General features: G+C 58.4%; 9 protein-coding genes across 24 annotated transcripts in view; 8 read left to right on the plus strand and 1 right to left on the minus strand.

The window, feature by feature from the left end:
• UBAP2 (ubiquitin associated protein 2) overlaps window positions 1-23,447 on the minus strand; it is a 147,703-nt gene that overhangs the window by 40,555 nt on the left and 83,701 nt on the right. The gene's annotated exons all lie outside the window — the stretch shown is intronic.
• Window positions 194-851, plus strand: LOC141727019 (interferon-like). Its single transcript, XM_074532337.1, has one exon. It carries the CDS (start codon window positions 223-225, stop codon window positions 793-795), a length of 573 nt encoding a protein of 190 aa, XP_074388438.1. The 5' UTR covers window positions 194-222; the 3' UTR covers window positions 796-851.
• Window positions 3,194-3,851, plus strand: LOC141727032 (interferon-like). The gene has a single exon (XM_074532352.1). The coding sequence runs from the start codon at window positions 3,223-3,225 to the stop codon at window positions 3,793-3,795; it is 573 nt and encodes a 190-aa protein (XP_074388453.1). The 5' UTR covers window positions 3,194-3,222; the 3' UTR covers window positions 3,796-3,851.
• LOC141727024 (interferon-like) lies at window positions 6,194-6,851 on the plus strand. The gene has a single exon (XM_074532343.1). It carries the CDS (start codon window positions 6,223-6,225, stop codon window positions 6,793-6,795), a length of 573 nt encoding a protein of 190 aa, XP_074388444.1. The 5' UTR covers window positions 6,194-6,222; the 3' UTR covers window positions 6,796-6,851.
• LOC141727025 (interferon-like) lies at window positions 9,194-9,851 on the plus strand. Its single transcript, XM_074532344.1, has one exon. It carries the CDS (start codon window positions 9,223-9,225, stop codon window positions 9,793-9,795), a length of 573 nt encoding a protein of 190 aa, XP_074388445.1. The 5' UTR covers window positions 9,194-9,222; the 3' UTR covers window positions 9,796-9,851.
• LOC141727026 (interferon-like) lies at window positions 12,194-12,851 on the plus strand. Its single transcript, XM_074532345.1, has one exon. It carries the CDS (start codon window positions 12,223-12,225, stop codon window positions 12,793-12,795), a length of 573 nt encoding a protein of 190 aa, XP_074388446.1. The 5' UTR covers window positions 12,194-12,222; the 3' UTR covers window positions 12,796-12,851.
• On the plus strand, window positions 15,194-15,851 carry LOC141727027 (interferon-like). Its single transcript, XM_074532346.1, has one exon. The coding sequence runs from the start codon at window positions 15,223-15,225 to the stop codon at window positions 15,793-15,795; it is 573 nt and encodes a 190-aa protein (XP_074388447.1). The 5' UTR covers window positions 15,194-15,222; the 3' UTR covers window positions 15,796-15,851.
• LOC141727028 (interferon-like) lies at window positions 18,194-18,851 on the plus strand. Its single transcript, XM_074532348.1, has one exon. The coding sequence runs from the start codon at window positions 18,223-18,225 to the stop codon at window positions 18,793-18,795; it is 573 nt and encodes a 190-aa protein (XP_074388449.1). The 5' UTR covers window positions 18,194-18,222; the 3' UTR covers window positions 18,796-18,851.
• Window positions 21,194-21,851, plus strand: LOC141727029 (interferon-like). Its single transcript, XM_074532349.1, has one exon. It carries the CDS (start codon window positions 21,223-21,225, stop codon window positions 21,793-21,795), a length of 573 nt encoding a protein of 190 aa, XP_074388450.1. The 5' UTR covers window positions 21,194-21,222; the 3' UTR covers window positions 21,796-21,851.

The raw sequence follows: 23,447 nt of genomic DNA on the forward strand, positions 1-23,447 counted from the left end.
GGACACCCCAACCAAACACTTCCCCAAAACCAATACAGCCACCAGTAGAGACTGGAAACTACAGGCAGAAACTCCGGACAATCAGAAAGCGATGAAGGGAAAGCTGCCTTGCATACAAAGCCCCGCACCCGGAGGCACCCCAAGCACAGCCACCAGCAGCACCAGCCAGCCTCACCAGGCTCCTCCTGCCCAGCAGCACCCAACAGCGCCCGCAGACTCACCATGCCGGCGCCCACAGCCTCAGCGCCACGCCTGCCGCACGCCGCCCCGGCGCTCCTGCTCCTCCTCACCGCTCTGGCCAGCAGCCTGGCCTGCCAACACCTCTGGACGCACGAGGACACCTTCCCCGGCGACGCTCTCCGCCTCCTCCAGGACATGGCTGTCGGCCACACACAGCCCTGCCACCTGACAGAGCCGCCCTTCTTCCCCGCCGGCCTGCTCCACAACAACCTGCAGCCGCACCAAGCCGCCGCCACCGCCCTGCGCATCCTGCAGCACCTCTTCCACACCCTCAGCTCCAACAGCACCCGCCAGCACTGGCCCAGCCACGCTCGCAACCACCTCCTCAACAAGCTGCAGCACCACATCCACCACCTGGAGCAATGCCTCCCCGACAACGCCGCGCCCTTCAAAGGACCACGCAACCCGCTGCTCGCCATCAACAAGTACTTCAGGGACATCCACCTCTTCCTGCACGCCCACAACCACAGCGCCTGCGCCTGGGACCACGTCCGCCTCGAAGCTCGTGCCTCTCTACAGCACCTCCACAACCTCACACGCACCATGCGCCGCTAGCGCCAACACCCACACACCCAGACACACCTACGCCCCAAAGCCACCTCCAACCCCACCTGGGCCTCCTCTCACCTGGCACCGCACGCAGCCCTGAGGCAGCCGCACGGCACCCGCAGCCTTCAACCGCTGCATCTCCAGCCATTCAGCTGCTCCTACTCAGATCCACAAAAGACTTTCTCCACTTATTTATAGACTGATATGTTTATTTATTTCTTTATTTATATAATTTATCTCATTATTTATGTATTTATTTTTCTACCTCTTCACTTGTTTATGCCACGACAAATAAAGACTTATGACAAAACACTTGCCACTGCCTCTCCTCTCTCCAGCACTGCAACCACTCTTTGCCACCGGGGAAAGCCATCTCCACCCAACACACACTCCAAGCCCTGCTCCAAACAGCCCCCGACCACTCTTCTCAATGGCCCCTGCCCAAGCAGCATCCTGCACCAGCCTCTGAGCACAAACACTGCCAGTCTTTGGCCAACACCACCAAACAGCACCAAAAAGATGAACACCCGCAGGCCGCTGAGGAGCACCGTTGCACCTCATCTGCTTTAACCACACCTTGCTCCATCCGCCCAATCCATGCCTCTCTGACGCACAGACGAGGATGTCGTGCGCGACACTGTCAAACATTCGCACAAAGCCAGGAACACAAGGTCACGTTGCTCGCCCCTCTCCACCACTGCTGTGGAGCCCTAACCATAGAACAGCACCAAAACCACCAGGAATGGCGATTCTGCACTTTGGAATGCCATGCTCCCTGCTCCCAATCACCCCTTGCTTCTCCACTGGCCTTAGCATAGTCTCCCGCAGAAGCAGCCTCATCTTCTTGCCTGACACAGAGCTCAGCCTCACTGCTCCGGAGCTCCCACACTCTTCTGCTTTTCCCTGTCTAAGACAGGGAGTTCTGTTTCTCATCTCCCACTTCTTGGGCACTTCCACTGACAGACACCAGGTTTCAAAACCCATCCACATTGGCCTACCAACTCCACCTCAAAGTTCCCTCAGGACTCATGCATTCGCCTCTTCATGTGTCATCCACCTGGACACCTTCAGGTCGCTAAGAGGGTCTCAAACTCGACCCTCTCCTACACTGGCCTGGGGTCTCCATTCTTCAGGCAGGGCTCTCAGCATTCGCCTTGTGCGACTTCAGCAGCGTGCCTGGAGAGCGCTGACACACAAGGCTACAAACACCCACTCCTCTCCACAGCCTCTTTGCCCCAAAGGCACAGAACCTTCAAATCCCATGATCCGCTCCTAGCAACCATCCGACCATAATCCATGAGGCCAGGGTGATCATGCCAATGCAGATCTCTGCACACCCCAAACGCCTCTCCACTACTCCCCAGCTTTTGGGCGCTTTTGGAAAGGCATCTGAAACTACTGGCAAACCTTCACTACTCCAGCCACAGAAGTCCAGCCCCCGCAGCCTTGCTCACACCCGATGTCCTCTAGACTCCTGTGCCTCTTCAGAGCCATCCCCTCCAAGGATGCCACACCTCTCACGGACTAACGAGCCCTGAACAGGACACACTCTTGCAGGAAAGGGCTCTGGCAATGCCAAAACACACCACCATTGCTTTCATGGGGGACAGTGCTCTTTGGCCCTGTGGCCGCCTCATCCACTCAGGCACGGATCTCCAAAGCCAACCCTTGCTCCAGGGCCACAGCCACGGCAGCAGGCACAACAGAAAGGGCAAAGCCCTTCCCTGGCACCAACTTCTCCACTGAGCCTTCCTTGCCTGCCTTGCTGCCGGCTCCTCCCTAACACAGCAGCAGGAGCACCTGCCTCCGTGCAAGGACACACTCAGGCCTCCAAGGCCCACGTGCACACACAGCCCCTTGAACACTGCCACCGCCTCAGGCCATTGACCGCAGGAGGGGAAACGCCAGCGCCCGCCCACTGACATCACCGCACACCCCTTGCAACCACAAAAGGAAAACGGTGGCGCAGATGAAAATAAAGGCAAGCCACCAAGTGAAAGGAAAAGTGACCACAGCCACCAGCAGGGCCTTGCAGGTGGAAAGCATGCCTGGGCACAAAGACAGACTCAGCACCACAGCACGCACCGCACAGCTGGCCCGGCAGGTGAAAGGGAACAGCCAAGAGCCCTCTCCACCGCACCTGACCACGACGTCTCCCAGCCAGAACTTTCACAAGCCCGGCACACCGCTGCCACCACAATCCCCAACCACGGACACCCCAACCAAACACTTCCCCAAAACCAATACAGCCACCAGTAGAGACTGGAAACTACAGGCAGAAACTCCGGACAATCAGAAAGCGATGAAGGGAAAGCTGCCTTGCATACAAAGCCCCGCACCCGGAGGCACCCCAAGCACAGCCACCAGCAGCACCAGCCAGCCTCACCAGGCTCCTCCTGCCCAGCAGCACCCAACAGCGCCCGCAGACTCACCATGCCGGCGCCCACAGCCTCAGCGCCACGCCTGCCGCACGCCGCCCCGGCGCTCCTGCTCCTCCTCACCGCTCTGGCCAGCAGCCTGGCCTGCCAACACCTCTGGACGCACGAGGACACCTTCCCCGGCGACGCTCTCCGCCTCCTCCAGGACATGGCTGTCGGCCACACACAGCCCTGCCACCTGACAGAGCCGCCCTTCTTCCCCGCCGGCCTGCTCCACAACAACCTGCAGCCGCACCAAGCCGCCGCCACCGCCCTGCGCATCCTGCAGCACCTCTTCCACACCCTCAGCTCCAACAGCACCCGCCAGCACTGGCCCAGCCACGCTCGCAACCACCTCCTCAACAAGCTGCAGCACCACATCCACCACCTGGAGCAATGCCTCCCCGACAACGCCGCGCCCTTCAAAGGACCACGCAACCCGCTGCTCGCCATCAACAAGTACTTCAGGGACATCCACCTCTTCCTGCACGCCCACAACCACAGCGCCTGCGCCTGGGACCACGTCCGCCTCGAAGCTCGTGCCTCTCTACAGCACCTCCACAACCTCACACGCACCATGCGCCGCTAGCGCCAACACCCACACACCCAGACACACCTACGCCCCAAAGCCACCTCCAACCCCACCTGGGCCTCCTCTCACCTGGCGCCGCACGCAGCCCTGAGGCAGCCGCACGGCACCCGCAGCCTTCAACCGCTGCATCTCCAGCCATTCAGCTGCTCCTACTCAGATCCACAAAAGACTTTCTCCACTTATTTATAGACTGATATGTTTATTTATTTCTTTATTTATATAATTTATCTCATTATTTATGTATTTATTTTTCTACCTCTTCACTTGTTTATGCCACGACAAATAAAGACTTATGACAAAACACTTGCCACTGCCTCTCCTCTCTCCAGCACTGCAACCACTCTTTGCCACCAGGGAAAGCCATCTCCACCCAACACACACTCCAAGCCCTGCTCCAAACAGCCCCCGACCACTCTTCTCAATGGCCCCTGCCCAAGCAGCATCCTGCACCAGCCTCTGAGCACAAACACTGCCAGTCTTTGGCCAACACCACCAAACAGCACCAAAAAGATGAACACCCGCAGGCCGCTGAGGAGCACCGTTGCACCTCATCTGCTTTAACCACACCTTGCTCCATCCGCCCAATCCATGCCTCTCTGACGCACAGACGAGGATGTCGTGCGCGACACTGTCAAACATTCGCACAAAGCCAGGAACACAAGGTCACGTTGCTCGCCCCTCTCCACCACTGCTGTGGAGCCCTAACCATAGAACAGCACCAAAACCACCAGGAATGGCGATTCTGCACTTTGGAATGCCATGCTCCCTGCTCCCAATCACCCCTTGCTTCTCCACTGGCCTTAGCATAGTCTCCCGCAGAAGCAGCCTCATCTTCTTGCCTGACACAGAGCTCAGCCTCACTGCTCCGGAGCTCCCACACTCTTCTGCTTTTCCCTGTCTAAGACAGGGAGTTCTGTTTCTCATCTCCCACATCTTGGGCACTTCCACTGACAGACACCAGGTTTCAAAACCCATCCACATTGGCCTACCAACTCCACCTCAAAGTTCCCTCAGGACTCATGCATTCGCCTCTTCATGTGTCATCCACCTGGACACCTTCAGGTCGCTAAGAGGGTCTCAAACTCGACCCTCTCCTACACTGGCCTGGGGTCTCCATTCTTCAGGCAGGGCTCTCAGCATTCGCCTTGTGCGACTTCAGCAGCGTGCCTGGAGAGCGCTGACACACAAGGCTACAAACACCCACTCCTCTCCACAGCCTCTTTGCCCCAAAGGCACAGAACCTTCAAATCCCATGATCCGCTCCTAGCAACCATCCGACCATAATCCATGAGGCCAGGGTGATCATGCCAATGCAGATCTCTGCACACCCCAAACGCCTCTCCACTACTCCCCAGCTTTTGGGCGCTTTTGGAAAGGCATCTGAAACTACTGGCAAACCTTCACTACTCCAGCCACAGAAGTCCAGCCCCCGCAGCCTTGCTCACACCCGATGTCCTCTAGACTCCTGTGCCTCTTCAGAGCCATCCCCTCCAAGGATGCCACACCTCTCACGGACTAACGAGCCCTGAACAGGACACACTCTTGCAGGAAAGGGCTCTGGCAATGCCAAAACACACCACCATTGCTTTCATGGGGGACAGTGCTCTTTGGCCCTGTGGCCGCCTCATCCACTCAGGCACGGATCTCCAAAGCCAACCCTTGCTCCAGGGCCACAGCCACGGCAGCAGGCACAACAGAAAGGGCAAAGCCCTTCCCTGGCACCAACTTCTCCACTGAGCCTTCCTTGCCTGCCTTGCTGCCGGCTCCTCCCTAACACAGCAGCAGGAGCACCTGCCTCCGTGCAAGGACACACTCAGGCCTCCAAGGCCCACGTGCACACACAGCCCCTTGAACACTGCCACCGCCTCAGGCCATTGACCGCAGGAGGGGAAACGCCAGCGCCCGCCCACTGACATCACCGCACACCCCTTGCAACCACAAAAGGAAAACGGTGGCGCAGATGAAAATAAAGGCAAGCCACCAAGTGAAAGGAAAAGTGACCACAGCCACCAGCAGGGCCTTGCAGGTGGAAAGCATGCCTGGGCACAAAGACAGACTCAGCACCACAGCACGCACCGCACAGCTGGCCCGGCAGGTGAAAGGGAACAGCCAAGAGCCCTCTCCACCGCACCTGACCACGACGTCTCCCAGCCAGAACTTTCACAAGCCCGGCACACCGCTGCCACCACAATCCCCAACCACGGACACCCCAACCAAACACTTCCCCAAAACCAATACAGCCACCAGTAGAGACTGGAAACTACAGGCAGAAACTCCGGACAATCAGAAAGCGATGAAGGGAAAGCTGCCTTGCATACAAAGCCCCGCACCCGGAGGCACCCCAAGCACAGCCACCAGCAGCACCAGCCAGCCTCACCAGGCTCCTCCTGCCCAGCAGCACCCAACAGCGCCCGCAGACTCACCATGCCGGCGCCCACAGCCTCAGCGCCACGCCTGCCGCACGCCGCCCCGGCGCTCCTGCTCCTCCTCACCGCTCTGGCCAGCAGCCTGGCCTGCCAACACCTCTGGACGCACGAGGACGCCTTCCCCGGCGACGCTCTCCGCCTCCTCCAGGACATGGCTGTCGGCCACACACAGCCCTGCCACCTGACAGAGCCGCCCTTCTTCCCCGCCGGCCTGCTCCACAACAACCTGCAGCCGCACCAAGCCGCCGCCACCGCCCTGCGCATCCTGCAGCACCTCTTCCACACCCTCAGCTCCAACAGCACCCGCCAGCACTGGCCCAGCCACGCTCGCAACCACCTCCTCAACAAGCTGCAGCACCACATCCACCACCTGGAGCAATGCCTCCCCGACAACGCCGCGCCCTTCAAAGGACCACGCAACCCGCTGCTCGCCATCAACAAGTACTTCAGGGACATCCACCTCTTCCTGCACGCCCACAACCACAGCGCCTGCGCCTGGGACCACGTCCGCCTCGAAGCTCGTGCCTCTCTACAGCACCTCCACAACCTCACACGCACCATGCGCCGCTAGCGCCAACACCCACACACCCAGACACACCTACGCCCCAAAGCCACCTCCAACCCCACCTGGGCCTCCTCTCACCTGGCACCGCACGCAGCCCTGAGGCAGCCGCACGGCACCCGCAGCCTTCAACCGCTGCATCTCCAGCCATTCAGCTGCTCCTACTCAGATCCACAAAAGACTTTCTCCACTTATTTATAGACTGATATGTTTATTTATTTCTTTATTTATATAATTTATCTCATTATTTATGTATTTATTTTTCTACCTCTTCACTTGTTTATGCCACGACAAATAAAGACTTATGACAAAACACTTGCCACTGCCTCTCCTCTCTCCAGCACTGCAACCACTCTTTGCCACCGGGGAAAGCCATCTCCACCCAACACACACTCCAAGCCCTGCTCCAAACAGCCCCCGACCACTCTTCTCAATGGCCCCTGCCCAAGCAGCATCCTGCACCAGCCTCTGAGCACAAACACTGCCAGTCTTTGGCCAACACCACCAAACAGCACCAAAAAGATGAACACCCGCAGGCCGCTGAGGAGCACCGTTGCACCTCATCTGCTTTAACCACACCTTGCTCCATCCGCCCAATCCATGCCTCTCTGACGCACAGACGAGGATGTCGTGCGCGACACTGTCAAACATTCGCACAAAGCCAGGAACACAAGGTCACGTTGCTCGCCCCTCTCCACCACTGCTGTGGAGCCCTAACCATAGAACAGCACCAAAACCACCAGGAATGGCGATTCTGCACTTTGGAATGCCATGCTCCCTGCTCCCAATCACCCCTTGCTTCTCCACTGGCCTTAGCATAGTCTCCCGCAGAAGCAGCCTCATCTTCTTGCCTGACACAGAGCTCAGCCTCACTGCTCCGGAGCTCCCACACTCTTCTGCTTTTCCCTGTCTAAGACAGGGAGTTCTGTTTCTCATCTCCCACTTCTTGGGCACTTCCACTGACAGACACCAGGTTTCAAAACCCATCCACATTGGCCTACCAACTCCACCTCAAAGTTCCCTCAGGACTCATGCATTCGCCTCTTCATGTGTCATCCACCTGGACACCTTCAGGTCGCTAAGAGGGTCTCAAACTCGACCCTCTCCTACACTGGCCTGGGGTCTCCATTCTTCAGGCAGGGCTCTCAGCATTCGCCTTGTGCGACTTCAGCAGCGTGCCTGGAGAGCGCTGACACACAAGGCTACAAACACCCACTCCTCTCCACAGCCTCTTTGCCCCAAAGGCACAGAACCTTCAAATCCCATGATCCGCTCCTAGCAACCATCCGACCATAATCCATGAGGCCAGGGTGATCATGCCAATGCAGATCTCTGCACACCCCAAACGCCTCTCCACTACTCCCCAGCTTTTGGGCGCTTTTGGAAAGGCATCTGAAACTACTGGCAAACCTTCACTACTCCAGCCACAGAAGTCCAGCCCCCGCAGCCTTGCTCACACCCGATGTCCTCTAGACTCCTGTGCCTCTTCAGAGCCATCCCCTCCAAGGATGCCACACCTCTCACGGACTAACGAGCCCTGAACAGGACACACTCTTGCAGGAAAGGGCTCTGGCAATGCCAAAACACACCACCATTGCTTTCATGGGGGACAGTGCTCTTTGGCCCTGTGGCCGCCTCATCCACTCAGGCACGGATCTCCAAAGCCAACCCTTGCTCCAGGGCCACAGCCACGGCAGCAGGCACAACAGAAAGGGCAAAGCCCTTCCCTGGCACCAACTTCTCCACTGAGCCTTCCTTGCCTGCCTTGCTGCCGGCTCCTCCCTAACACAGCAGCAGGAGCACCTGCCTCCGTGCAAGGACACACTCAGGCCTCCAAGGCCCACGTGCACACACAGCCCCTTGAACACTGCCACCGCCTCAGGCCATTGACCGCAGGAGGGGAAACGCCAGCGCCCGCCCACTGACATCACCGCACACCCCTTGCAACCACAAAAGGAAAACGGTGGCGCAGATGAAAATAAAGGCAAGCCACCAAGTGAAAGGAAAAGTGACCACAGCCACCAGCAGGGCCTTGCAGGTGGAAAGCATGCCTGGGCACAAAGACAGACTCAGCACCACAGCACGCACCGCACAGCTGGCCCGGCAGGTGAAAGGGAACAGCCAAGAGCCCTCTCCACCGCACCTGACCACGACGTCTCCCAGCCAGAACTTTCACAAGCCCGGCACACCGCTGCCACCACAATCCCCAACCACGGACACCCCAACCAAACACTTCCCCAAAACCAATACAGCCACCAGTAGAGACTGGAAACTACAGGCAGAAACTCCGGACAATCAGAAAGCGATGAAGGGAAAGCTGCCTTGCATACAAAGCCCCGCACCCGGAGGCACCCCAAGCACAGCCACCAGCAGCACCAGCCAGCCTCACCAGGCTCCTCCTGCCCAGCAGCACCCAACAGCGCCCGCAGACTCACCATGCCGGCGCCCACAGCCTCAGCGCCACGCCTGCCGCACGCCGCCCCGGCGCTCCTGCTCCTCCTCACCGCTCTGGCCAGCAGCCTGGCCTGCCAACACCTCTGGACGCACGAGGACGCCTTCCCCGGCGACGCTCTCCGCCTCCTCCAGGACATGGCTGTCGGCCACACACAGCCCTGCCACCTGACAGAGCCGCCCTTCTTCCCCGCCGGCCTGCTCCACAACAACCTGCAGCCGCACCAAGCCGCCGCCACCGCCCTGCGCATCCTGCAGCACCTCTTCCACACCCTCAGCTCCAACAGCACCCGCCAGCACTGGCCCAGCCACGCTCGCAACCACCTCCTCAACAAGCTGCAGCACCACATCCACCACCTGGAGCAATGCCTCCCCGACAACGCCGCGCCCTTCAAAGGACCACGCAACCCGCTGCTCGCCATCAACAAGTACTTCAGGGACATCCACCTCTTCCTGCACGCCCACAACCACAGCGCCTGCGCCTGGGACCACGTCCGCCTCGAAGCTCGTGCCTCTCTACAGCACCTCCACAACCTCACACGCACCATGCGCCGCTAGCGCCAACACCCACACACCCAGACACACCTACGCCCCAAAGCCACCTCCAACCCCACCTGGGCCTCCTCTCACCTGGCACCGCACGCAGCCCTGAGGCAGCCGCACGGCACCCGCAGCCTTCAACCGCTGCATCTCCAGCCATTCAGCTGCTCCTACTCAGATCCACAAAAGACTTTCTCCACTTATTTATAGACTGATATGTTTATTTATTTCTTTATTTATATAATTTATCTCATTATTTATGTATTTATTTTTCTACCTCTTCACTTGTTTATGCCACGACAAATAAAGACTTATGACAAAACACTTGCCACTGCCTCTCCTCTCTCCAGCACTGCAACCACTCTTTGCCACCGGGGAAAGCCATCTCCACCCAACACACACTCCAAGCCCTGCTCCAAACAGCCCCCGACCACTCTTCTCAATGGCCCCTGCCCAAGCAGCATCCTGCACCAGCCTCTGAGCACAAACACTGCCAGTCTTTGGCCAACACCACCAAACAGCACCAAAAAGATGAACACCCGCAGGCCGCTGAGGAGCACCGTTGCACCTCATCTGCTTTAACCACACCTTGCTCCATCCGCCCAATCCATGCCTCTCTGACGCACAGACGAGGATGTCGTGCGCGACACTGTCAAACATTCGCACAAAGCCAGGAACACAAGGTCACGTTGCTCGCCCCTCTCCACCACTGCTGTGGAGCCCTAACCATAGAACAGCACCAAAACCACCAGGAATGGCGATTCTGCACTTTGGAATGCCATGCTCCCTGCTCCCAATCACCCCTTGCTTCTCCACTGGCCTTAGCATAGTCTCCCGCAGAAGCAGCCTCATCTTCTTGCCTGACACAGAGCTCAGCCTCACTGCTCCGGAGCTCCCACACTCTTCTGCTTTTCCCTGTCTAAGACAGGGAGTTCTGTTTCTCATCTCCCACATCTTGGGCACTTCCACTGACAGACACCAGGTTTCAAAACCCATCCACATTGGCCTACCAACTCCACCTCAAAGTTCCCTCAGGACTCATGCATTCGCCTCTTCATGTGTCATCCACCTGGACACCTTCAGGTCGCTAAGAGGGTCTCAAACTCGACCCTCTCCTACACTGGCCTGGGGTCTCCATTCTTCAGGCAGGGCTCTCAGCATTCGCCTTGTGCGACTTCAGCAGCGTGCCTGGAGAGCGCTGACACACAAGGCTACAAACACCCACTCCTCTCCACAGCCTCTTTGCCCCAAAGGCACAGAACCTTCAAATCCCATGATCCGCTCCTAGCAACCATCCGACCATAATCCATGAGGCCAGGGTGATCATGCCAATGCAGATCTCTGCACACCCCAAACGCCTCTCCACTACTCCCCAGCTTTTGGGCGCTTTTGGAAAGGCATCTGAAACTACTGGCAAACCTTCACTACTCCAGCCACAGAAGTCCAGCCCCCGCAGCCTTGCTCACACCCGATGTCCTCTAGACTCCTGTGCCTCTTCAGAGCCATCCCCTCCAAGGATGCCACACCTCTCACGGACTAACGAGCCCTGAACAGGACACACTCTTGCAGGAAAGGGCTCTGGCAATGCCAAAACACACCACCATTGCTTTCATGGGGGACAGTGCTCTTTGGCCCTGTGGCCGCCTCATCCACTCAGGCACGGATCTCCAAAGCCAACCCTTGCTCCAGGGCCACAGCCACGGCAGCAGGCACAACAGAAAGGGCAAAGCCCTTCCCTGGCACCAACTTCTCCACTGAGCCTTCCTTGCCTGCCTTGCTGCCGGCTCCTCCCTAACACAGCAGCAGGAGCACCTGCCTCCGTGCAAGGACACACTCAGGCCTCCAAGGCCCACGTGCACACACAGCCCCTTGAACACTGCCACCGCCTCAGGCCATTGACCGCAGGAGGGGAAACGCCAGCGCCCGCCCACTGACATCACCGCACACCCCTTGCAACCACAAAAGGAAAACGGTGGCGCAGATGAAAATAAAGGCAAGCCACCAAGTGAAAGGAAAAGTGACCACAGCCACCAGCAGGGCCTTGCAGGTGGAAAGCATGCCTGGGCACAAAGACAGACTCAGCACCACAGCACGCACCGCACAGCTGGCCCGGCAGGTGAAAGGGAACAGCCAAGAGCCCTCTCCACCGCACCTGACCACGACGTCTCCCAGCCAGAACTTTCACAAGCCCGGCACACCGCTGCCACCACAATCCCCAACCACGGACACCCCAACCAAACACTTCCCCAAAACCAATACAGCCACCAGTAGAGACTGGAAACTACAGGCAGAAACTCCGGACAATCAGAAAGCGATGAAGGGAAAGCTGCCTTGCATACAAAGCCCCGCACCCGGAGGCACCCCAAGCACAGCCACCAGCAGCACCAGCCAGCCTCACCAGGCTCCTCCTGCCCAGCAGCACCCAACAGCGCCCGCAGACTCACCATGCCGGCGCCCACAGCCTCAGCGCCACGCCTGCCGCACGCCGCCCCGGCGCTCCTGCTCCTCCTCACCGCTCTGGCCAGCAGCCTGGCCTGCCAACACCTCTGGACGCACGAGGACGCCTTCCCCGGCGACGCTCTCCGCCTCCTCCAGGACATGGCTGTCGGCCACACACAGCCCTGCCACCTGACAGAGCCGCCCTTCTTCCCCGCCGGCCTGCTCCACAACAACCTGCAGCCGCACCAAGCCGCCGCCACCGCCCTGCGCATCCTGCAGCACCTCTTCCACACCCTCAGCTCCAACAGCACCCGCCAGCACTGGCCCAGCCACGCTCGCAACCACCTCCTCAACAAGCTGCAGCACCACATCCACCACCTGGAGCAATGCCTCCCCGACAACGCCGCGCCCTTCAAAGGACCACGCAACCCGCTGCTCGCCATCAACAAGTACTTCAGGGACATCCACCTCTTCCTGCACGCCCACAACCACAGCGCCTGCGCCTGGGACCACGTCCGCCTCGAAGCTCGTGCCTCTCTACAGCACCTCCACAACCTCACACGCACCATGCGCCGCTAGCGCCAACACCCACACACCCAGACACACCTACGCCCCAAAGCCACCTCCAACCCCACCTGGGCCTCCTCTCACCTGGCACCGCACGCAGCCCTGAGGCAGCCGCACGGCACCCGCAGCCTTCAACCGCTGCATCTCCAGCCATTCAGCTGCTCCTACTCAGATCCACAAAAGACTTTCTCCACTTATTTATAGACTGATATGTTTATTTATTTCTTTATTTATATAATTTATCTCATTATTTATGTATTTATTTTTCTACCTCTTCACTTGTTTATGCCACGACAAATAAAGACTTATGACAAAACACTTGCCACTGCCTCTCCTCTCTCCAGCACTGCAACCACTCTTTGCCACCGGGGAAAGCCATCTCCACCCAACACACACTCCAAGCCCTGCTCCAAACAGCCCCCGACCACTCTTCTCAATGGCCCCTGCCCAAGCAGCATCCTGCACCAGCCTCTGAGCACAAACACTGCCAGTCTTTGGCCAACACCACCAAACAGCACCAAAAAGATGAACACCCGCAGGCCGCTGAGGAGCACCGTTGCACCTCATCTGCTTTAACCACACCTTGCTCCATCCGCCCAATCCATGCCTCTCTGACGCACAGACGAGGATGTCGTGCGCGACACTGTCAAACATTCGCACAAAGCCAGGAACACAAGGTCACGTTGCTCGCCCCTCTCCACCACTGCTGTGGAGCCCTAACCATAGAACAGCACCAAAACCACCAGGAATGGCGATTCTGCACTTTGGAATGCCATGCTCCCTGCTCCCAATCACCCCTTGCTTCTCCACTGGCCTTAGCATAGTCTCCCGCAGAAGCAGCCTCATCTTCTTGCCTGACACAGAGCTCAGCCTCACTGCTCCGGAGCTCCCACACTCTTCTGCTTTTCCCTATCTAAGACAGGGAGTTCTGTTTCTCATCTCCCACTTCTTGGGCACTTCCACTGACAGACACCAGGTTTCAAAACCCATCCACATTGGCCTACCAACTCCACCTCAAAGTTCCCTCAGGACTCATGCATTCGCCTCTTCATGTGTCATCCACCTGGACACCTTCAGGTCGCTAAGAGGATCTCAAACTCGACCCTCTCCTACACTGGCCTGGGGTCTCCATTCTTCAGGCAGGGCTCTCAGCATTCGCCTTGTGCGACTTCAGCAGCGTGCCTGGAGAGCGCTGACACACAAGGCTACAAACACCCACTCCTCTCCACAGCCTCTTTGCCCCAAAGGCACAGAACCTTCAAATCCCATGATCCGCTCCTAGCAACCATCCGACCATAATCCATGAGGCCAGGGTGATCATGCCAATGCAGATCTCTGCACACCCCAAACGCCTCTCCACTACTCCCCAGCTTTTGGGCGCTTTTGGAAAGGCATCTGAAACTACTGGCAAACCTTCACTACTCCAGCCACAGAAGTCCAGCCCCCGCAGCCTTGCTCACACCCGATGTCCTCTAGACTCCTGTGCCTCTTCAGAGCCATCCCCTCCAAGGATGCCACACCTCTCACGGACTAACGAGCCCTGAACAGGACACACTCTTGCAGGAAAGGGCTCTGGCAATGCCAAAACACACCACCATTGCTTTCATGGGGGACAGTGCTCTTTGGCCCTGTGGCCGCCTCATCCACTCAGGCACGGATCTCCAAAGCCAACCCTTGCTCCAGGGCCACAGCCACGGCAGCAGGCACAACAGAAAGGGCAAAGCCCTTCCCTGGCACCAACTTCTCCACTGAGCCTTCCTTGCCTGCCTTGCTGCCGGCTCCTCCCTAACACAGCAGCAGGAGCACCTGCCTCCGTGCAAGGACACACTCAGGCCTCCAAGGCCCACGTGCACACACAGCCCCTTGAACACTGCCACCGCCTCAGGCCATTGACCGCAGGAGGGGAAACGCCAGCGCCCGCCCACTGACATCACCGCACACCCCTTGCAACCACAAAAGGAAAACGGTGGCGCAGATGAAAATAAAGGCAAGCCACCAAGTGAAAGGAAAAGTGACCACAGCCACCAGCAGGGCCTTGCAGGTGGAAAGCATGCCTGGGCACAAAGACAGACTCAGCACCACAGCACGCACCGCACAGCTGGCCCGGCAGGTGAAAGGGAACAGCCAAGAGCCCTCTCCACCGCACCTGACCACGACGTCTCCCAGCCAGAACTTTCACAAGCCCGGCACACCGCTGCCACCACAATCCCCAACCACGGACACCCCAACCAAACACTTCCCCAAAACCAATACAGCCACCAGTAGAGACTGGAAACTACAGGCAGAAACTCCGGACAATCAGAAAGCGATGAAGGGAAAGCTGCCTTGCATACAAAGCCCCGCACCCGGAGGCACCCCAAGCACAGCCACCAGCAGCACCAGCCAGCCTCACCAGGCTCCTCCTGCCCAGCAGCACCCAACAGCGCCCGCAGACTCACCATGCCGGCGCCCACAGCCTCAGCGCCACGCCTGCCGCACGCCGCCCCGGCGCTCCTGCTCCTCCTCACCGCTCTGGCCAGCAGCCTGGCCTGCCAACACCTCTGGACGCACGAGGACGCCTTCCCCGGCGACGCTCTCCGCCTCCTCCAGGACATGGCTGTCGGCCACACACAGCCCTGCCACCTGACAGAGCCGCCCTTCTTCCCCGCCGGCCTGCTCCACAACAACCTGCAGCCGCACCAAGCCGCCGCCACCGCCCTGCGCATCCTGCAGCACCTCTTCCACACCCTCAGCTCCAACAGCACCCGCCAGCACTGGCCCAGCCACGCTCGCAACCACCTCCTCAACAAGCTGCAGCACCACATCCACCACCTGGAGCAATGCCTCCCCGACAACGCCGCGCCCTTCAAAGGACCACGCAACCCGCTGCTCGCCATCAACAAGTACTTCAGGGACATCCACCTCTTCCTGCACGCCCACAACCACAGCGCCTGCGCCTGGGACCACGTCCGCCTCGAAGCTCGTGCCTCTCTACAGCACCTCCACAACCTCACACGCACCATGCGCCGCTAGCGCCAACACCCACACACCCAGACACACCTACGCCCCAAAGCCACCTCCAACCCCACCTGGGCCTCCTCTCACCTGGCACCGCACGCAGCCCTGAGGCAGCCGCACGGCACCCGCAGCCTTCAACCGCTGCATCTCCAGCCATTCAGCTGCTCCTACTCAGATCCACAAAAGACTTTCTCCACTTATTTATAGACTGATATGTTTATTTATTTCTTTATTTATATAATTTATCTCATTATTTATGTATTTATTTTTCTACCTCTTCACTTGTTTATGCCACGACAAATAAAGACTTATGACAAAACACTTGCCACTGCCTCTCCTCTCTCCAGCACTGCAACCACTCTTTGCCACCGGGGAAAGCCATCTCCACCCAACACACACTCCAAGCCCTGCTCCAAACAGCCCCCGACCACTCTTCTCAATGGCCCCTGCCCAAGCAGCATCCTGCACCAGCCTCTGAGCACAAACACTGCCAGTCTTTGGCCAACACCACCAAACAGCACCAAAAAGATGAACACCCGCAGGCCGCTGAGGAGCACCGTTGCACCTCATCTGCTTTAACCACACCTTGCTCCATCCGCCCAATCCATGCCTCTCTGACGCACAGACGAGGATGTCGTGCGCGACACTGTCAAACATTCGCACAAAGCCAGGAACACAAGGTCACGTTGCTCGCCCCTCTCCACCACTGCTGTGGAGCCCTAACCATAGAACAGCACCAAAACCACCAGGAATGGCGATTCTGCACTTTGGAATGCCATGCTCCCTGCTCCCAATCACCCCTTGCTTCTCCACTGGCCTTAGCATAGTCTCCCGCAGAAGCAGCCTCATCTTCTTGCCTGACACAGAGCTCAGCCTCACTGCTCCGGAGCTCCCACACTCTTCTGCTTTTCCCTGTCTAAGACAGGGAGTTCTGTTTCTCATCTCCCACTTCTTGGGCACTTCCACTGACAGACACCAGGTTTCAAAACCCATCCACATTGGCCTACCAACTCCACCTCAAAGTTCCCTCAGGACTCATGCATTCGCCTCTTCATGTGTCATCCACCTGGACACCTTCAGGTCGCTAAGAGGGTCTCAAACTCGACCCTCTCCTACACTGGCCTGGGGTCTCCATTCTTCAGGCAGGGCTCTCAGCATTCGCCTTGTGCGACTTCAGCAGCGTGCCTGGAGAGCGCTGACACACAAGGCTACAAACACCCACTCCTCTCCACAGCCTCTTTGCCCCAAAGGCACAGAACCTTCAAATCCCATGATCCGCTCCTAGCAACCATCCGACCATAATCCATGAGGCCAGGGTGATCATGCCAATGCAGATCTCTGCACACCCCAAACGCCTCTCCACTACTCCCCAGCTTTTGGGCGCTTTTGGAAAGGCATCTGAAACTACTGGCAAACCTTCACTACTCCAGCCACAGAAGTCCAGCCCCCGCAGCCTTGCTCACACCCGATGTCCTCTAGACTCCTGTGCCTCTTCAGAGCCATCCCCTCCAAGGATGCCACACCTCTCACGGACTAACGAGCCCTGAACAGGACACACTCTTGCAGGAAAGGGCTCTGGCAATGCCAAAACACACCACCATTGCTTTCATGGGGGACAGTGCTCTTTGGCCCTGTGGCCGCCTCATCCACTCAGGCACGGATCTCCAAAGCCAACCCTTGCTCCAGGGCCACAGCCACGGCAGCAGGCACAACAGAAAGGGCAAAGCCCTTCCCTGGCACCAACTTCTCCACTGAGCCTTCCTTGCCTGCCTTGCTGCCGGCTCCTCCCTAACACAGCAGCAGGAGCACCTGCCTCCGTGCAAGGACACACTCAGGCCTCCAAGGCCCACGTGCACACACAGCCCCTTGAACACTGCCACCGCCTCAGGCCATTGACCGCAGGAGGGGAAACGCCAGCGCCCGCCCACTGACATCACCGCACACCCCTTGCAACCACAAAAGGAAAACGGTGGCGCAGATGAAAATAAAGGCAAGCCACCAAGTGAAAGGAAAAGTGACCACAGCCACCAGCAGGGCCTTGCAGGTGGAAAGCATGCCTGGGCACAAAGACAGACTCAGCACCACAGCACGCACCGCACAGCTGGCCCGGCAGGTGAAAGGGAACAGCCAAGAGCCCTCTCCACCGCACCTGACCACGACGTCTCCCAGCCAGAACTTTCACAAGCCCGGCACACCGCTGCCACCACAATCCCCAACCAGGGACACCCCAACCAAACACTTCCCCAAAACCAATACAGCCACCAGTAGAGACTGGAAACTACAGGCAGAAACTCCGGACAATCAGAAAGCGATGAAGGGAAAGCTGCCTTGCATACAAAGCCCCGCACCCGGAGGCACCCCAAGCACAGCCACCAGCAGCACCAGCCAGCCTCACCAGGCTCCTCCTGCCCAGCAGCACCCAACAGCGCCCGCAGACTCACCATGCCGGCGCCCACAGCCTCAGCGCCACGCCTGCCGCACGCCGCCCCGGCGCTCCTGCTCCTCCTCACCGCTCTGGCCAGCAGCCTGGCCTGCCAACACCTCTGGACGCACGAGGACGCCTTCCCCGGCGACGCTCTCCGCCTCCTCCAGGACATGGCTGTCGGCCACACACAGCCCTGCCACCTGACAGAGCCGCCCTTCTTCCCCGCCGGCCTGCTCCACAACAACCTGCAGCCGCACCAAGCCGCCGCCACCGCCCTGCGCATCCTGCAGCACCTCTTCCACACCCTCAGCTCCAACAGCACCCGCCAGCACTGGCCCAGCCACGCTCGCAACCACCTCCTCAACAAGCTGCAGCACCACATCCACCACCTGGAGCAATGCCTCCCCGACAACGCCGCGCCCTTCAAAGGACCACGCAACCCGCTGCTCGCCATCAACAAGTACTTCAGGGACATCCACCTCTTCCTGCACGCCCACAACCACAGCGCCTGCGCCTGGGACCACGTCCGCCTCGAAGCTCGTGCCTCTCTACAGCACCTCCACAACCTCACACGCACCATGCGCCGCTAGCGCCAACACCCACACACCCAGACACACCTACGCCCCAAAGCCACCTCCAACCCCACCTGGGCCTCCTCTCACCTGGCACCGCACGCAGCCCTGAGGCAGCCGCACGGCACCCGCAGCCTTCAACCGCTGCATCTCCAGCCATTCAGCTGCTCCTACTCAGATCCACAAAAGACTTTCTCCACTTATTTATAGACTGATATGTTTATTTATTTCTTTATTTATATAATTTATCTCATTATTTATGTATTTATTTTTCTACCTCTTCACTTGTTTATGCCACGACAAATAAAGACTTATGACAAAACACTTGCCACTGCCTCTCCTCTCTCCAGCACTGCAACCACTCTTTGCCACCGGGGAAAGCCATCTCCACCCAACACACACTCCAAGCCCTGCTCCAAACAGCCCCCGACCACTCTTCTCAATGGCCCCTGCCCAAGCAGCATCCTGCACCAGCCTCTGAGCACAAACACTGCCAGTCTTTGGCCAACACCACCAAACAGCACCAAAAAGATGAACACCCGCAGGCCGCTGAGGAGCACCGTTGCACCTCATCTGCTTTAACCACACCTTGCTCCATCCGCCCAATCCATGCCTCTCTGACGCACAGACGAGGATGTCGTGCGCGACACTGTCAAACATTCGCACAAAGCCAGGAACACAAGGTCACGTTGCTCGCCCCTCTCCACCACTGCTGTGGAGCCCTAACCATAGAACAGCACCAAAACCACCAGGAATGGCGATTCTGCACTTTGGAATGCCATGCTCCCTGCTCCCAATCACCCCTTGCTTCTCCACTGGCCTTAGCATAGTCTCCCGCAGAAGCAGCCTCATCTTCTTGCCTGACACAGAGCTCAGCCTCACTGCTCCGGAGCTCCCACACTCTTCTGCTTTTCCCTATCTAAGACAGGGAGTTCTGTTTCTCATCTCCCACTTCTTGGGCACTTCCACTGACAGACACCAGGTTTCAAAACCCATCCACATTGGCCTACCAACTCCACCTCAAAGTTCCCTCAGGACTCATGCATTCGCCTCTTCATGTGTCATCCACCTGGACACCTTCAGGTCGCTAAGAGGATCTCAAACTCGACCCTCTCCTACACTGGCCTGGGGTCTCCATTCTTCAGGCAGGGCTCTCAGCATTCGCCTTGTGCGACTTCAGCAGCGTGCCTGGAGAGCGCTGACACACAAGGCTACAAACACCCACTCCTCTCCACAGCCTCTTTGCCCCAAAGGCACAGAACCTTCAAATCCCATGATCCGCTCCTAGCAACCATCCGACCATAATCCATGAGGCCAGGGTGATCATGCCAATGCAGATCTCTGCACACCCCAAACGCCTCTCCACTACTCCCCAGCTTTTGGGCGCTTTTGGAAAGGCATCTGAAACTACTGGCAAACCTTCACTACTCCAGCCACAGAAGTCCAGCCCCCGCAGCCTTGCTCACACCCGATGTCCTCTAGACTCCTGTGCCTCTTCAGAGCCATCCCCTCCAAGGATGCCACACCTCTCACGGACTAACGAGCCCTGAACAGGACACACTCTTGCAGGAAAGGGCTCTGGCAATGCCAAAACACACCACCATTGCTTTCATGGGGGACAGTGCTCTTTGGCCCTGTGGCCGCCTCATCCACTCAGGCACGGATCTCCAAAGCCAACCCTTGCTCCAGGGCCACAGCCACGGCAGCAGGCACAACAGAAAGGGCAAAGCCCTTCCCTGGCACCAACTTCTCCACTGAGCCTTCCTTGCCTGCCTTGCTGCCGGCTCCTCCCTAACACAGCAGCAGGAGCACCTGCCTCCGTGCAAGGACACACTCAGGCCTCCAAGGCCCACGTGCACACACAGCCCCTTGAACACTGCCACCGCCTCAGGCCATTGACCGCAGGAGGGGAAACGCCAGCGCCCGCCCACTGACATCACCGCACACCCCTTGCAACCACAAAAGGAAAACGGTGGCGCAGATGAAAATAAAGGCAAGCCACCAAGTGAAAGGAAAAGTGACCACAGCCACCAGCAGGGCCTTGCAGGTGGAAAGCATGCCTGGGCACAAAGACAGACTCAGCACCACAGCACGCACCGCACAGCTGGCCCGGCAGGTGAAAGGGAACAGCCAAGAGCCCTCTCCACCGCACCTGACCACGACGTCTCCCAGCCAGAACTTTCACAAGCCCGGCACACCGCTGCCACCACAATCCCCAACCACGGACACCCCAACCAAACACTTCCCCAAAACCAATACAGCCACCAGTAGAGACTGGAAACTACAGGCAGAAACTCCGGACAATCAGAAAGCGATGAAGGGAAAGCTGCCTTGCATACAAAGCCCCGCACCCGGAGGCACCCCAAGCACAGCCACCAGCAGCACCAGCCAGCCTCACCAGGCTCCTCCTGCCCAGCAGCACCCAACAGCGCCCGCAGACTCACCATGCCGGCGCCCACAGCCTCAGCGCCACGCCTGCCGCACGCCGCCCCGGCGCTCCTGCTCCTCCTCACCGCTCTGGCCAGCAGCCTGGCCTGCCAACACCTCTGGACGCACGAGGACGCCTTCCCCGGCGACGCTCTCCGCCTCCTCCAGGACATGGCTGTCGGCCACACACAGCCCTGCCACCTGACAGAGCCGCCCTTCTTCCCCGCCGGCCTGCTCCACAACAACCTGCAGCCGCACCAAGCCGCCGCCACCGCCCTGCGCATCCTGCAGCACCTCTTCCACACCCTCAGCTCCAACAGCACCCGCCAGCACTGGCCCAGCCACGCTCGCAACCACCTCCTCAACAAGCTGCAGCACCACATCCACCACCTGGAGCAATGCCTCCCCGACAACGCCGCGCCCTTCAAAGGACCACGCAACCCGCTGCTCGCCATCAACAAGTACTTCAGGGACATCCACCTCTTCCTGCACGCCCACAACCACAGCGCCTGCGCCTGGGACCACGTCCGCCTCGAAGCTCGTGCCTCTCTACAGCACCTCCACAACCTCACACGCACCATGCGCCGCTAGCGCCAACACCCACACACCCAGACACACCTACGCCCCAAAGCCACCTCCAACCCCACCTGGGCCTCCTCTCACCTGGCACCGCACGCAGCCCTGAGGCAGCCGCACGGCACCCGCAGCCTTCAACCGCTGCATCTCCAGCCATTCAGCTGCTCCTACTCAGATCCACAAAAGACTTTCTCCACTTATTTATAGACTGATATGTTTATTTATTTCTTTATTTATATAATTTATCTCATTATTTATGTATTTATTTTTCTACCTCTTCACTTGTTTATGCCACGACAAATAAAGACTTATGACAAAACACTTGCCACTGCCTCTCCTCTCTCCAGCACTGCAACCACTCTTTGCCACCGGGGAAAGCCATCTCCACCCAACACACACTCCAAGCCCTGCTCCAAACAGCCCCCGACCACTCTTCTCAATGGCCCCTGCCCAAGCAGCATCCTGCACCAGCCTCTGAGCACAAACACTGCCAGTCTTTGGCCAACACCACCAAACAGCACCAAAAAGATGAACACCCGCAGGCCGCTGAGGAGCACCGTTGCACCTCATCTGCTTTAACCACACCTTGCTCCATCCGCCCAATCCATGCCTCTCTGACGCACAGACGAGGATGTCGTGCGCGACACTGTCAAACATTCGCACAAAGCCAGGAACACAAGGTCACGTTGCTCGCCCCTCTCCACCACTGCTGTGGAGCCCTAACCATAGAACAGCACCAAAACCACCAGGAATGGCGATTCTGCACTTTGGAATGCCATGCTCCCTGCTCCCAATCACCCCTTGCTTCTCCACTGGCCTTAGCATAGTCTCCCGCAGAAGCAGCCTCATCTTCTTGCCTGACACAGAGCTCAGCCTCACTGCTCCGGAGCTCCCACACTCTTCTGCTTTTCCCTGTCTAAGACAGGGAGTTCTGTTTCTCATCTCCCACTTCTTGGGCACTTCCACTGACAGACACCAGGTTTCAAAACCCATCCACATTGGCCTACCAACTCCACCTCAAAGTTCCCTCAGGACTCATGCATTCGCCTCTTCATGTGTCATCCACCTGGACACCTTCAGGTCGCTAAGAGGGTCTCAAACTCGACCCTCTCCTACACTGGCCTGGGGTCTCCATTCTTCAGGCAGGGCTCTCAGCATTCGCCTTGTGCGACTTCAGCAGCGTGCCTGGAGAGCGCTGACACACAAGGCTACAAACACCCACTCCTCTCCACAGCCTCTTTGCCCCAAAGGCACAGAACCTTCAAATCCCATGATCCGCTCCTAGCAACCATCCGACCATAATCCATGAGGCCAGGGTGATCATGCCAATGCAGATCTCTGCACACCCCAAACGCCTCTCCACTACTCCCCAGCTTTTGGGCGCTTTTGGAAAGGCATCTGAAACTACTGGCAAACCTTCACTACTCCAGCCACAGAAGTCCAGCCCCCGCAGCCTTGCTCACACCCGATGTCCTCTAGACTCCTGTGCCTCTTCAGAGCCATCCCCTCCAAGGATGCCACACCTCTCACGGACTAACGAGCCCTGAACAGGACACACTCTTGCAGGAAAGGGCTCTGGCAATGCCAAAACACACCACCATTGCTTTCATGGGGGACAGTGCTCTTTGGCCCTGTGGCCGCCTCATCCACTCAGGCACGGATCTCCA

Source organism: Zonotrichia albicollis, chromosome Z (genome assembly GCF_047830755.1).
Source record: "Zonotrichia albicollis isolate bZonAlb1 chromosome Z, bZonAlb1.hap1, whole genome shotgun sequence".
NCBI lineage: Eukaryota > Metazoa > Chordata > Aves > Passeriformes > Passerellidae > Zonotrichia > Zonotrichia albicollis.

Excerpts from the sequence above, each read along its gene's own strand:
- LOC141727027 (XM_074532346.1), top strand. The coding sequence starts at position 15,223 with ATGCCGGCGCCCACAGCCTCAGCGCCACGCCTGCCGCACGCCGCCCCG.
- LOC141727032 (XM_074532352.1), top strand. The coding sequence starts at position 3,223 with ATGCCGGCGCCCACAGCCTCAGCGCCACGCCTGCCGCACGCCGCCCCG.
- LOC141727028 (XM_074532348.1), top strand. The coding sequence starts at position 18,223 with ATGCCGGCGCCCACAGCCTCAGCGCCACGCCTGCCGCACGCCGCCCCG.
- LOC141727025 (XM_074532344.1), top strand. The coding sequence starts at position 9,223 with ATGCCGGCGCCCACAGCCTCAGCGCCACGCCTGCCGCACGCCGCCCCG.
- LOC141727024 (XM_074532343.1), top strand. The coding sequence starts at position 6,223 with ATGCCGGCGCCCACAGCCTCAGCGCCACGCCTGCCGCACGCCGCCCCG.
- LOC141727029 (XM_074532349.1), top strand. The coding sequence starts at position 21,223 with ATGCCGGCGCCCACAGCCTCAGCGCCACGCCTGCCGCACGCCGCCCCG.
- LOC141727026 (XM_074532345.1), top strand. The coding sequence starts at position 12,223 with ATGCCGGCGCCCACAGCCTCAGCGCCACGCCTGCCGCACGCCGCCCCG.
- LOC141727019 (XM_074532337.1), top strand. The coding sequence starts at position 223 with ATGCCGGCGCCCACAGCCTCAGCGCCACGCCTGCCGCACGCCGCCCCG.